The sequence below is a fragment of the Mobula birostris genome, chromosome 3, assembly GCF_030028105.1.
Source record: "Mobula birostris isolate sMobBir1 chromosome 3, sMobBir1.hap1, whole genome shotgun sequence".
NCBI classification, from domain to species: Eukaryota; Metazoa; Chordata; class Chondrichthyes; order Myliobatiformes; family Myliobatidae; genus Mobula; species Mobula birostris.
The window spans coordinates 19,639,461-19,655,208 of NC_092372.1; the positions used below are offsets into that span (position 1 = coordinate 19,639,461).

Sequence of the window (15,748 nt, forward strand, 5' to 3'; positions counted from 1 at the left end):
TTGTTGGTTTTCCACTGACCTCTAATTAACTGAAACCTACCTTGGTGTAATTCTCCCAGTGGGAAATTATGAGAATAGTCTAGAATCCTTCCTTCCAGGTATAGCAGAACAAATCTACAATGTTCTTAGCCAACAACTTATGTTTAGTTAAGTGCTGGATCAATTATATTCTTTTGATTCACCATTTGACCTCAAACTCACAGGTTTTCTGCTTGCCTTTGCTCTTCAGATGTCTGTAGATCTGTTTCCTTTCCACAGGACAAAATAATCCTTTCAGTTCAAAGTTGACTTGAGTAACCTGATCAATTAGTATCTCTTGATCAATCTCATTAATCCAGTCCCCACATTTGCTGGTGGAGAAGCCAGATGTGAAATATGATGAATGGGTAAAATTTCAACAGATGGTGGGAAACTACTACAAATTAATACACCAGTACCTCATTTAGGAAGAGGGGATCTTGGAGATACTTAACTTCTGCACAGTACAACCCAATTAAATTCCATATCACAGTGCTGCGAAGCAAGATCTGCAAGGACAGGTTTCATTGGCAAAATTAGCCTTTGCATCCAGATTGTTCAAAAATCGTGGCCTTTTATAATATTCCTTGAGCTCTCCAGCCTCTTAAATTTAAACAATCTCTATCAAGAGAGAATTGGCTAGTCAGCTTTTTTAGATTACCTAAAACTAAAAGGGATGGAGATTCAGTTGACAATTTTAAATGCCAGTTTGAAACCCATTGATTTAACCTTGCTTTTAACTAACACTTTTTTATCTTTTATTTGCATGTTTGCATATTTATCCCATTCTAACGGACTTTGAACTACATCATCTGTATGAAAAATGCTCCACAAATAAGTTATTATTAAATCAAATTCAAAAGAGCAGAAGTGATATCCACACCCGCCCCCCCCCCGACTCATGGACAAGCTTGAGTAGATACCTGAAAAAATATTAACAAAGTAACATCTGCAAAATCTTTCATATGCATTTCCAGTACAGTATACATATGTCCACTCTCTGGCCAACCTCCCCAGGTCTGCCGGTCATGCTGAATCAGTTCCTGAGGGCACGTTGTCTACATATCTGATGACAAATTCCTGAAACAGCCACTCTATCCCACAGAGGGTAGAGGTTTCCAAGAAAGCAGAGAAAAGCTTCAAAGATCTTCTCAATATAGCATAGCACCATCAATGGAAAATACATGGCCCTTGATAAAAATGGAGAGAGAACACTCAGGAAGGCTGTGAACGCGTTACCACCACAATGAGAGCACAGAAAGACTAAGTAAAAACAGCTTTAGTTGTGCACTACTTCCCAAATAATCCACCCGCTCATTCTATAAAACACAAGAAACTATTCATTTCTGGCACATTCACTTCAGATCCCACAAGCTGGAGTTGATTCCTGATCCTGAGGGACTAAGAATGCTTGTCAATGCAGCTGGATAGTATGACTGCCAACTGATTCTGAATGAAGATGGAAGACAGGCAAACAAGAGAAAATCTGCAGATGCTGGAAATCCGAGCATCACACCCAAAATGCTGGAGGAACCTGGAGGCCAGGCAGCAGCTATGGAAAAAAAGTACAGTCGGCATTTCAGGCCGAAACCCTTCAGCAGGATTCCTTTTGGAAGAGGGCAGCTCACTGAAGTCAGCCTAGATGAAGTCCAAAGCTTCATGGGAACTGAAACTTGGAGGAAGTTGTTAACTGATCTTATGCAAGATGAGATGAGATGGGAAACAGGAAAGGATATGTGTCTCTTGTTTTCACTCAGCTAGGGCTTAATGGTAGATCTCTTTCCCAAGCCAATAGAGACTATTTCTCATTGATATAATGTAATACACACAAAATACTGGAGGAGCTCAACAGGCCAGGCAGCACCTATGGAAAAGAGTAAACAGTTGATGTCTCGGGCCAAGACCCTACATCCCTTGTTTGTGATTCGACCATTTCTCATTGTTGTATTTGATTCAGATCGGGAGTTTCAGATCTTTGCTCAGTAAGGAGCTTGATTCATTATGACGGATTAAAACAGAAATACTCAGCAGGTCAGGGAACAGCACAAAAGTTAAAAATCAAACATCTTATGTTGCAGAGGACAGGGAGGGACAGAGAGAACAAAGGCAGTGTCTGTGATAAGGTGGAGACCCGGAGAGTCTCAATGAGACCGAATTGGAGCTCACTGAAAGAGCATAACAAACAATTGCCACAGATAATTTGGCTGACGGAAATATAAACAGTGGGCAATTACTGAGTACGGAGAAGATGGGGGGGAAACAACAGTGGAACTGGGAGATATAAAATAGAGAAAACATCCAATTAAACAGTGACTGTTGTAATTATTCAGCAAGTCACACAGAGCCAATAGAGAGAGGGAAAACAAAAAAAAACCTGCCAATGTTGGAAATCTGAACAAAAACATAAGATGCTGGAAACATTTAGCAGGTCCCTTTTAAGATACAGTTGTCAAGGTCTTCACATACAACAGCTCAAAGAGGAATGTAAGGAACAAGAAGCAGCACCAACTGGGAGGGTCTGTGGAGCATTCCCCTTAAATTCAGAAATTCATTTCCATAAGACCATAAGACATAGGAGTAGAATTAGGCCATCTGGCCCATCGAGCCTGCTCCGCCATTCAATCATGGCTGATCCTTTTTTTAATCTCCTTCTCAACCCCAGTTCCCAGCCTTCTCCCCTTAACCTTTGATGCCATGTTCAATCAATAACCTATCAATCTCTGCCTTAAGTACACCCAATGACCTAACCTCCACAGCTGCATATGGCAACAGATTCCACAAATTTACCACCCTTTCGCTAAAGAAATTTCTCCACATCTCCGTTTTGAAAAGGCGCCCCTCTATCCTGAGGCTGTGCCCTCTTGCCCTAGACACTCTCACCATGGGAAACATCCTTTCCACATCTACTCTGTTTAGGCCTTCCCATTTTATATATTTTTATAAGCATAACCTGCCTCCTGGTTTTTTTGCACTACCTTACTTTCCATTTTTCTATTTTCTATTCATGATTTATAATTTAAATTTTTATATTTACTAATTTTTACTATTTTTAATATTTAATATTTGCAATCCAGGAAGCGGGAAGCGCAGAATCAAATATCTTTGTGATGATTGTATGTCTAGTATCAATTGTTCGGCGACAATAAAGTATAAAGTATACCTGACAACTTAAATGCCTTTGAGTGGAAAATCCGACAAAAGGTAGTGGATTCAGCCCAATACATCATGGGTAAATCACTCCCAACCATTGAGAACATCTACATGAAACGTTCCTGTAGAAAAGCAGCATCCATCATCAAAGATCCTCACCACCCCGGCCATGCTCTTCTCTCACTGCTCCCATCAGTTAGAAGATACAGGTGCCTCAGAACTCACACCACTAGGTTCAAGAACAGTTACTACTCCTCAACCATTAGGCTTTTGAACAAAAGGGGATAAATACACTCAATCTGTTTCTGGTGTTCCCACAGCTGATGGTCTCACTTTAAGGACTCTTTAACTTGTTATTTCATACTCATTACTTATTGCTAATTATTTATATTTGAATTTGCACTGTTGTTGTTCATTGATCCTGTTTACAGTTACTAAGTATGCCCGCATGAAAAAGAATCTCAGGGTTATGTGGTGGTGACATGTATGTACTCCGAACTTTTGAGTATAACCATACGTAAGATTTAAGGAACAACACATTTTCGTACAACTTAAGCCCATTATCGTCCACAGGACCCAAAATTGAACGATTTCAAATAGACAGCTTTTCTAATTTGTTAAGATCAGAGAACACCAACCCATTCCGTTAACTCCATATTTCTAGTCACAGATTTCACCTTTGTCGAATATTTCCGTTGCTTTATTTCAGATTTCCACCATTTATATTGTTTGCCTCTCAGTTCGCGGACAAATTTAAGACTGATCATGTTGTGTGATGGATGAACGCAGTGTGCGCTAACTGGGCGGAAGAATATCGAGTGCGTACCGCGACAGATGTGGCCGGAAGATTATAGAGTGAGCACGGCGAGGGCAGCGTACGTCGATCGGTCGGTGCGCCCGCTGACTTTTTGACACCAAACCCCGCTCGGTGGGAGTGTTCGCACGCGGCCTCGGGCTGCTTTTCGTAAAATAACGCCGACTACACACGGTCGGTGCTTTACGATAATCACAGCAGTAGTTGCCTGCAAGAGGTGGGCTTTACATGTGGAAAACAAATCAGTAATATCCAACCTCTCTCCCTCTCGAAGGCCTAGCCCACTCAACCGCTTATTAACTCTACCTCCATGTGGATTCAAAGACTTTCCCTCCCATACCATGGCGAGAAAAATAGTTAGCAGAAAGAGAAAGGCTGCCGAATTAGAGCCGGAGCAGGTAGGACATGGCAGAGCCACTCCTCTTTTTTTAAATCTACTTAAATGATCTATTTGTTTTGGCCAGGGTAGGTTGGACAATTGTATCTTGCGGTTTAACTCTTGCTTAGGCGTGTTGGTTACACCGAAATTAACTAGAAAAAAAACCCACAAATTTTGTTTACTATGAATGTTCAAGGTAAGGGCTGGTTTGTGTTTTATAGATTTTTAATACATGGTAACCTTGCATAAGTTAACATTAGACGTTTAATAAAATGGGGTTTGGATTTTACTGATGCGTTGGAGTTCTCTATGAATAAAATTTCCTAGTTTCAATTTCCATTTGCGCAAATGGTATTCGAGTGATAATGAAAATTAGCTTCTTAATGCAAGCGTGTGACTTATTTAAACCTTTTTTAGTACGTAACTTTGTTTAACTTCCCATGTTTTATGTCTTTATGTATCAAAAACCAACAGCTAATGATTGTTGTAGCTGAGACTTCTAAAGATCCAGTCATTTGACAGTTTAGATACAGATGTTGGAGCTTTTTTAAAAAACAGATTAGATATATTTTGATATTAATAACCTTAGTTTGAAGTAAAATTTTGTCTTGAATAGATTTGTGCTTCAAGGTATTATTGGGTATAACTTAGTACTTAATAATACCAGATATTATTGGTTATAACTACTTGAAGAATTAGTTAATTTTGAGCAAGATAATCATGTTTGTAATTTGAAAATCAGTTGTGTGCTTTGTGAAGTCATTATGTCATTGTGATGTCACACTGCAGGGAATGTGGTATTTATATAGATTTTTGAAACATTTTTTAATCTCAAATTCTTCCTTTATGGAAACATTTTTGGGTCAGTTCCTGTTTTGGGTTAGCTGGATTAAAATTGTATTCTTATTTTAAGAAGGAAGTATCTTTTGTAAAAATTGAAACTTGTAGTGTTAGCAAGTTGTTTTTTAATCTATGTGAGAATGAGATTAATACTGACAAAAGTGACTTCTCACTTTCCAGATTAACCTCTATTTTAAATTAACACATTTAAACTATTTCAGCGGGGTTGATTCATATCAAGATTATCCCTTATACACTTCAATGTTGCCATTGATCATGGATTCCAATTCACGTAAACTTGTTGAAGATCTACTATTTCACATTTGACTCAGAATCACAATGGTGAAATTTGTGGTTTTGCAATAGATATGCAATCAGAAATTCATATAAGAAATAAAATGACTAGTGAAAAACGAGAGCAAAGAGAAGTTGGAGTGTTCCTGGGTTCAATGTCCATTCAGAAATCTGATGGAAGGGAAGAAGCTGTACCTAAAACATTGAGTGTGTATCTTCAGGCTCCTGTACCACCACCTTGAGGGTAGGAATTTAAAAGAGGGCATGTCCTGGGTGGTGGAGGTCCTTGATGATGGATGCCCCCTTTTTTGGGGTATCATCTTTTGAAGGTGTCCTTCGATGCAGGGGAGGACATGATGGAGCTGGTTGAATTTACAACTTCCTGCTGCTTTTCCTGATCCTGTGTCATGGCCCCAACATACTAGATGGTGATACAACTATTTAGAATGCTCCCCACAGTACACTTGTGATTCTTTTTTTTCATACCAAGTCTCCTCAAACTCCTTATGAAATGTAGCCGCTGTTCTGCCTTCTTTGCAACTGCTTCAATGTATTGGCCCCAGAATAGAACTTAGAGATGTTGACACAGAGGAGCTTGAAATTACTCACTCTGTCAGCTATGAGTAGCATATTAGCTGGAAGGAAGGCTTAATTGCAACTTGACAAGTAGATGCAGCACCTACCTATTACATAGCTTTGTAGGAATTTGTGATGCCAATTGATTTGGACAGAATTTGTGACTTTAAAATGGGGACTGATTAATTCTGCACCCTGAAATATTATCCCTAGCCTGTAATCATACTTCGTATCATAACAGAAGACACAGTAACAGAATGGAAGAACAGAACACTCCCTCACTTTTTGTTCTTGTTTTGCGCTAATTTTTTTAAAATTTATTGTAACTTATTGTTCCTTTCTCTGCCTCGTGGCGCATTAGGCGGCAGTCTTTCCACTTCTTTAGCATTTCTGTCTTTTTGCTTTTATGAAGCCGAGTTACGGGCTTGACTCTCAACCCCACACAGATGGAAAGTGTACAAGGAGCTGGCTGGATTTGAACCCGGGACCACTTACCTCAAAGTGCGGTGTGGGTGCCACTTCACCACCGGCTGGCTATATTGTATATTTATAGTAAATTTTAATGAAATGCACTGTACTGCTGCTGCAGAACAACAAACTTTACATAAACCTGATTCTGATGCTGAAACACAGCGGGTCTAGCAGCATTTGTTGGAAGAGAGCCTGTGTTTATATTCTGGGTTCCATCACAACTGGAAGAGAGAGAAGACAAAGAAGTGTTAAATTGCTATGAAAACAGAGAGCTGCGCAAAGGGAATCTTGTTATATGCATGTAAGATGAGGTTTGCTGTGGGATAAATTTCCAAGAATTCCTGGCTGGTAAGAGAAACTGGATATAAATTGAGATTAGGGCAATTAGTGAGACAGAAAATAAGGAGCAAAAGAGAGAGGAAGAACTATGGTAATATTACAAGTAGATGACATAGTTATAGAAAACTACAGAAACAGGCCTTTTGGCCCATCTGGTCGTGGCCGAGTCATTAGTCTGCCTAGTTCCATCAACCTGCACGTAGTCCTCAATTCCCCCCCCCCCCCATCCGTGTACCTTTCTAAAGTTCTCTTAAAAGTTGAAATTGACCTTGCATCCACCTCTTGCGCTGGCAGCTCATTCCACAAACTTCCTATCCTTTGAGTGAAGAATTCCCCTTAAGCATTTCACCTTTCACCCTTAACCCATGACTCAGCCTCAATGGAAAAAGCCTACTTGCATTTACCCTTCATAATTTTGTATATCTGTATCAAATCTTCCTCAAATCTTTCACGTTCTGGGAGTAAAGTCGTAATCTCTTCAACTTTTCCCTATAACTCAGGTGCACAAGTCCCGGCAACATTCTCATAAAATTTCTCTACACTCTTCCAATCTTATTTACATCTTTCCTGTAGATAGGTGACCAAAACTACATGCAACACTCCAAATTAGGTCTCACCAACGTCTTATATATTTTCAACATAACATCCCAACTCCAGTACTCATACATTGATTAATAGATGCCTATGTGCCAGAAGCTTGCTTTCTGACCCTGTCTACCTGTGATGCCCTCCAAAAGTGCAACATCTCACACTTGTCTATGTGAATTTCCATCTGCCATTTTTGAACCTGTTTTTCCAGCTGGTCCAGATCCAGCTGCAAGCTTTGATGGTTATCCTTGCTATATGCTACACTCCCAATTTTCATGTCATCCACAAATTTGCTGATTCAGTTAACCACATTATCATCCAGATAATTGATATAGATGACAAGCACAAAGAACCCAGCACTGATCCCTGCAGCACACCACTAGTCACAGATGTCCAGCCTGAGAGGCAAGCATCTGCAACAACTTTCTGGCTACTTTTGTGGAGCCAATGTCTAAGTGACTGAACCTCCTTGACCAACCTCTCAAGCGGGGCCCTGTCAAAGTCCTTGCTAAAGTCCACGTTGACCATATCCATTTGCCTTCATCAGCTTTCCTGGAAAAAACTCTTAAGGTTGGTTAGACATGACTTACCACATACAAAGCTATGTTGACTATCCCTAATCAATCTACGTCTATCCAAATATTCATGTAGCCAGGCCCTTAGAATACCTTCTATTAACTTGCCCACTACTGATGTCAGACTCACTGGCCTGTAATTTCCTGGCTTATTCTTAGAGGCTTTCTGAAGCAACAGAACAAATTTAACTGTACTCCAACCCACAGATACCTCACCAGTGACTAAGAATATTTTGGCTAAGGATAATAGTGCAGTTTCTGCACTAGCCTCCCTCAGGACATTGTTATGGTCTGGAGATTTATCCACCCTAATTTGCCTCGAGACACCTCCACCTCTGTAATCTTCGTAGGCTCCATGAACTCACTGCTGCGTTGCCTCACGTCTATAGCCTCTGTGACCATCTCCAAAGTAAATAGAGATTGGAAAAAAATCAATTTTAAGATCTCCCCTATCTCTTTCCACTCCATGCATAGATTACCACTCTGATCTTCCAGATGAGCAATTTTGCCCCTTGCTATCTTTTTGCTCTTAATATGTATGTAGAGCCCTTCAGGATTCTCCTTCACCTCGACTGTTAGAGCAAACTTGTGTTTTTTAGCACACCTGATTTCCTCTCTAGGTGTATTCAGGTACCTATCTGTCGATACCTGCTAAGCACCTCCTCCTTTTTTCTTAAGCAGGGCCTCAATAACGTGAAAACCAATATTGCCTATTCTTGCCTTTTATTCTGACAGGAACATAAAACTGTAATCTCAAAATTTCTCTTTTGAAAGCCTCTCACTTCACAAGTACACCTTTGCCAGAAAGCAGCCTGCCCGATTCCACATTTGTCGGTGCCTTTCTGATACCATCAAAGTGGTCCTTTCTCCAATTTAGAATCTCAACCTGAGGACTAGACCTATTTTTTTTTCCCATAATTACTTTGAAACTAATGGCATTATGATCACTAGATGCAATCTGTTCCCCTACACAAACTTATCTCTGCTATAATTCATTTCCTAATAGCAGATCTAATACCACACTGTTTCTATTTGGAACTTCTATGTACTGATTAAGGAAACTTTCTTGGATGCATTTGACAGACTCATTCCCATCCAGCCCTTTTACAATATGGGCGTTCCAGTAGATATGTGGTAAATTAAAATAACCTACTTTATGTGATTTTAACATAACAACCTTGTGTTTCTTGCAACAGTCTGTGATCTCTACAAATTCGGTGCTTTTAATTTTGTGGACTGTTAGTGGCCTATAATTTATCCCATTAATGTGGTCATACCTTTCTTATTTTTAAGTTCTGCCCATAAAACCACAATGAACGAGCTCTCCAGTCTATTCTGACTGAGCACTGCCTTGATATTTTCCATGACTGGTAATGCCACCCTTTGATCCTTCTCATTCTATCACATCTAAAACAATGGAATCCGAGATCATCGAGTTGCCAGTCCTGCCCCTCCTGCAACCAAGTCTCACTAATGGCTGCAAGGTCATAATTCCATGTGCTGATCCATACCCTGAGCCCATCCTCCTTTTCTACAATACTTGAACGTTAGTCCTACCATGCTTGACCTTTTGATTCCTGACTGTATGTAGGCTTAGCAACATCTTTCTCCATAACCACTCCACCCATCCCCCTGCAGTTCTCATTTAACACCCCCACCCCATGCAGCAAAACATCCCGGTAAGATATCAGTCCCCCTCCAGTTCAGGTGCAAACCATCCTTCTGTACAGGGCTCGCCTTCCCTGTAAGAGACCAATGATCCAAAAATCTGAAGCCCTCTCTCCTGCACCAACTCCTTAGTCACATGTTAAATTGTATGTTCTTCCTATTTTTGACCTCACTCGAATGTGGCATGGGTAGCAATCCTAAGGTCACAACCATAGATGTCCTGCCCTTTAACTTAGCACCTAACTCCCTGAACTCACTTTGCAGGACCTTGTCACCCATCCATGTGGACCACGACCTCTGGTTGTTCGCCTTCCCACTTAAGAATACTGTGGACTTGATCTGAGGTATCCTTGACCCTGGCTCTTGGGAGGCAACAAACCATCTTGGATCTCCTCCACAGAGCTTCCTTTCTGTTTCATACCCTATCATTACAGCTTGCCTCTTCATTCCCTCTTCTTCTGAGCCACAGGGCCAGGCTGTGTGCCAGAGACCTGACCGTTGTGGTTTTTCTGTGCTAGGTCACATTCCCCATTCCCCCCCCCCACCCCCAAACAGTATCCAAAGCAGTTTACCTGTTGTTGATGGAACAGCCACAGGGGTACTCTGCACTGGCTGTCTATCCCCTTTCCCCCTCCTGACAGTCACCCAGTTTCCTGTGTCCTGCACCTTGGATGTAACTACCTGCCTGTTCCAGCTCCAACTCCTTAATGAGTGTTAGAAGCTGCAACTGGATGCACCTTGCAGGTGTAGTCATCAGGGACACTGAAGGTCTCCCTGCCTTCCCACATCCTGCAAGAGGAACATTCCACTATCCTAAGAAAACAAAAATTTACCTGTGGCCTATACCTCTCCTCTGTGAAGCCTAGACTCTCCACTTGAACACTGGCCTACTCTGACAAAGGCTGTTCTGCTTAAAAGTAACTTTTTATTGGACCTTTCCAAGTTCCTAATTATGCACAGTTGAATGTCTCTTTGGGAACTGTGGCACACAAAATGTGCCGACTGCCCCTGCTTGCTTTTACTCTCTCCCCCTGTACAATCCTGTGTCTCCTCAGGACTGTGGCATGCAAATGTGCCAACTGCTCACTGGGAGTGTGGAACGCAAGCCGTCAGGGACTGTGGCATGCAAAATGTGACCTACAGCAAAACTGGCCAGTTACATTACAGAGTACAGAGGGAGAAGGCGAATTTCATGAAGTTGTGGGATTCACTATTGAGTCCAGAAGGTTGCAGTGTGCCTGCCCATACAGAAGGCTGGATGCTGTTGTTTGAGCTTACTTTGAGCCTTATTGTACTGGTTCAGGAGGCCACAAACAGATTGGGATGGAGAATCAGTTGGCATGCAACAGGGAACTTTGAGTCACCTTGGTGAGCTGAATGCAGGTATTCCAGAAAATAATTATCAAATCTGTATTTGGTTTCTCCAGTGTAGAGGGACTGCACTAGAAATACAGAATACAGTGGACTTTGGAGAGCCAGTCTGCAGCAGTGACTGAGTGTTCTCTCTTCGCTGTCAATTTAATTCCCCAATCTACTGCTGTTCTGACCAGTCTGTGGCCTACTGCATTATTATAATGAGGAGCAACACCATGTCTTCTGTGTGAAAGCACTGGAACTTTCTAGGCTATGTTGAATTGTACAACTTCAGGTAACTTGCTTTCTCTGAATCAATAAATGGCCATTTCTGTTATAGCTATCTGGAATATTGATTTAGTTTTTCTCTTCATTAGCCTGATTTGCTGGGCATATACTTCAGCCCTATATTTGACATCCTTTTGCATTCCTTGTTGATTGCAATCTTTAACTACCCTCATTTCGCAGCCTGTTCATTTTACCTCCTTTCAACCCCCTCTCCCCCCCCCCCCCCCAACCCATTGACTGCTTGGTATTTACAATTTTATTCCCGGTCTCATCCTATCAGAGAGTTTAACGTGGTCGCATCCATGTCCTCACCACCTTCTCTGCAACTTAAAATTAACCGATGTTCTGTCTTCCAGTTGTCATGTTGAGTCTTTGGCCTGAAATATTAGATGTTTTCTCATTCCACCATTTTGATCTGTTAAATTATTCAACTCCTTTGTATTTATTCAGATTTCCAGGATTTGCAGTTTTTTGATATTCGTCAAAATAATTGGGTGCAAAACACAGTTGATCAGTTGAGAAACATGACATTACCGTAGAAACAAGTGTTCAAGAATTTCTTAATTGATATGTTGTCAAGGTTATTTCTGTGCATTGGAAAAGGAAATAAGAGTTCTGATTTCTGTTATACATGTCTTCTGTTCTTCAAATATGTTTTTATTAAGATTGTTTGGACTGTAATGCCTGTAAATGCCTTTACATGTCCTTGCCAATGTTACATTAACATTCAAGACCAATGAAGCCTGTGTTTGGAAAACTTGAGTGAAAAACTTAATAAGTACTTTGTAATTAAAATACACTATAATAGTGGAATATTCTGAGCAAGATTGGCCTTTATTTCTGGGAAAGATAGACATTTTGATGGGAAGAAGGAAGGGAGACGGGCTGGATAGGAATGCAGCTGCTCAGCCCCACCAGGCAATTTCCCATGTACTCACAATGTTCCCTGAAGGGTCTCGGCCTGAAACGTCGACTGCACCTCTTCCTACAGATGCTGCCTGGCCTGCTGCGTTCACCAGCAACTTTGATGTGTGTTGCATAAGCTTACAGGATTCAGTTCTCTCAACCTCAACATTTTTGTAGGTAAGAGCGTGTGCACCATCCCCCTTTCTGAAGACAGGGATCAGCTCTTTGGTTTTGTTGACATTCAGGGAAATGTTGTCATCATAATACTGTGTCACTAAGCTCTTTATCTCCTTCCTGTACTCCGACATCATTATTTAACATGTAGTCCACTACAGTGGTAACATCGTGGATGGGCATGTATTTCAGAGGCCACAAAGAGTTTAGAGAGGAGATGGTGGTCTGAAATTGGTTAGTAGTTTGTAGTGTTTGTGGAAAGGAAGCAATGTTTCAATTAATGACTTCTCATTATTTCAGAAGTGAATTTATCTTTTCTGCATAGCTGTTGTCTGATTATTTTCAGAATTGCCTATTCTATTTCAAATTTTTACATCCATGGTATTTTGTGTACATGTTTTCATGTAGTAGTCTTCCACAAATGAGCTATTTTGTTGTTAAATCTGATTTTAGTCAAAAAACTTAAGTTCTTGCTGTTGAATATTTAAGCCGCTTGATTTTAAAACAGGTGTGAGGAAGCTAAACAGGTGGAAAATTTGGATATCATCCTGTTTGTTATTGTGAAACAGCGTATGGGTCGATTGGCTGTAAAATAGACACACTCTACAATTTTTATATTCAGAAATGTACTACTTTAATTCTAACAAGCATCTTTAAAGAACCATGCACTTCAGAGTTTAAGCTGCATGTGTTATAAATCTGATCTTAACTGTGTAGAATTTTTCCAGTACCCTCTGTATACTTTACACCAATAAATGAAGGAAAACATACGCCTCTTGGTGTAAATTTTTTTGTTGACCTAAAGATTATGGTAGCCACCCTGTTCGTTAATAAAGAATGTACTGGGATCAGGATTAATTATTAAAATCATAGAGTACAACACAGAAACAGGCCCTTCAGCTCCATGCTGAACCATTTAAACTGCCTACTCCCATCAATCTGCATCGGGACTGTAGCCCTCCATACCTCTACCATCTATGTGCATATCCAAACTCCTCTTAAACGTTGAAATTGGGCACACATGCACCACTTGTGCAGGCAACTCTTACAACCCTTTGAGTGAAGAAGTTTGTTCCCTCCCCATGTTCCCTAAACCTTTCACCCTTAACTCATGACTTCTGTTTATAGTCCGACTGACCCTCAGTGGAAAAAACCTGCTTGCATTTACCCTATCTATACCCCTCATAGTTTTGGATACCTCTTATCAAATCTCCTATTGATCTTTTGCATTCCAAGGAATAAAGTCCTAACCTATTCAATCTTTCCTTATAACTTGGGTCCTTCAGACCTGGCAACATCCTTGTAAATGTTCTCTGCACTCTTTCATACTTGTTTACATCTTTCCTGCAGGTAGGTGACCAAAACTGCACACAATACTCCAAATTAGGCCTCACCAATGTCTTGGACAACTTCAACATAACATCCCATCTCCTGTACTCAAACTTTGATTTATGAAGGCCAATGTGCCAAAAGCATTCTTTCCAACCCTATCTTTAAATCTTATAACTTGGATCTTATAACTTAGGGAATCTGGGCTACATTAATCTTACTAGATAGTCTCTTGGGATAGAGAATGATTTGCTTTCATCCTGGTTTTGTCACTTTTCAGGTGGCTCCTGAGGCCATTTTGGGAGCCACACTCTTCTCGAGGTGGTCGATGACAGAAAGGAAGTGTAGGCAGTTTAGGAGGTGGTGACTCTCCCTACCAATTGCAGAGGGTCTCTTTGTGCTCCCAGTGTATGCCCCTGAGGTTCTTTGCCATTTTGAATGTTCCTTCTTCACTTTGAGTGGTCATTGATTAGAGGTTTCAAAGAGTTTGTGATATATTGCATTACATCAAGAACCTTTGAACATATCCTTGAATCTTCTCAATCCACCTGTTCTTTTCCTGTGAATTGATTTCAGTGCCTGTATCAGATATACAAGAGGCTTGGCCTGCCCAGAATGGCCCACTAAAACAAGAGCCTCGGTATTGGTCTGAAGTAGATGTTGATATTGGCCTTCCTGAATGAATTGTGAGAAGTTTATGGGAATTGTGATATCTTCTCTAATACATTGTCAGTGACAATGCGGCTTATGGAACCTATGATTAAACCGTTGAATTGTGGAAATGGTATAGGCATTTTGGGTGTACGTCCAAATGTAATTTAGGATCCATGCTGATTGAGTTGCTTTTACTAGGAAGTTTCATACTACTGTCTCTTCAACACAAGTTAAACAGCCCTGCATAACCTTTTAAACTTTCGTCCAAGAGGCAAACTTCCACTCCCTTCATCTTGCTTCTCTTCAATTACTGCTTGCTCATATTCTGTTCCTGGTCTCATGTAACCAACTGCTAAATGGTTGGCTTTCCTATACTATCCTTCCTTTCATTAAAGACGTTGTACCCTGTTTCTGAAGAAAGCTCTTAGCAAACCTGTTCCATCTTCATCACTGTCTTCTCCTTTGTCTTCAACTTGTGGCCATCTTTCCGGCATCTGTTTAAATTTCTCTAATCTGGCTCCTATCTCTGATGGTTCCCTAAATTACAGGAGTTCCCCAGGTGACCTGACTCGTGGAAATCTGACTTGATGTTAATTATCCCATAAATTCTTCCATGATGTGCCGGTGATGCTATTATAGCTCGGGGCATCCCAGGGTTCCAAGTTCAATTTTGATGCTGTCTGTAAAAAGTTTGTACGATCTCCTCATGATCACATTGGTTTCCTCTGGGTGCTTCAATTTGCTCCCACAGTCCAGTGACTAGTGGTGTCCCACAGGAGTTAGTATTGGGACTGCTTTTTATGCTGTATATAAATGATTTTGATGGAATAGATGGCTTTGTTGTCAAGATTTGCAGATGATACACAGATTGGTGGAAGGGCAGGTAGTGTTGAGGAAATAGGTAGGCTGCAGAAGGACTTAGATTAGGAGAATGGCAAGAAAGTGACAAATGAAGTACAATATTGGAAAATTCATGGTCATGCACTTTGGTAGAAGTCCTTGGGAGACCTTATGCAGAACACCTTAAAGGTTAACTTGCAGGTAGAGTCATTGGTGAGGAAGGCAAATACAATGTTTGCATTCATTTCAAGAGGTCTAGAATATAAGAGCAGGGATGTGATGCTGAGGCTTTATAAGGGACTGGAAAGGCCTCACTTAGAGTGCTGTGAACAGTTTTGTGCTCTTTATCCAAGAAAAGATGTGCTGGCGTTGGAGGGGGTTCAGAGGAGGTTCAGAGGAGGTTCACGAGGATGATTCTGGGAATGAAAGGGTTATCATATGAGGAATGTTTGATGGCTCTGGGCCAGTACTGGCTGGAATTTAGAAGGATGA

The 15,748-nt window shown here is 40.8% G+C and overlaps 1 protein-coding gene across 1 annotated transcript in view; it reads left to right on the forward strand.

The window, feature by feature from the left end:
• The first annotated feature begins 4,021 nt into the window (after window positions 1-4,021).
• dcaf12 (DDB1 and CUL4 associated factor 12) overlaps window positions 4,022-15,748 on the forward strand; it is a 70,772-nt gene continuing 59,045 nt past the window's right edge. Inside the window, exon 1 of the mRNA XM_072252317.1 lies at window positions 4,022-4,380. Within this exon, the coding sequence (XP_072108418.1) occupies window positions 4,324-4,380 (57 nt within the window). The 5' untranslated portion in view covers window positions 4,022-4,323. The remainder of the gene's footprint in view (window positions 4,381-15,748) is intronic.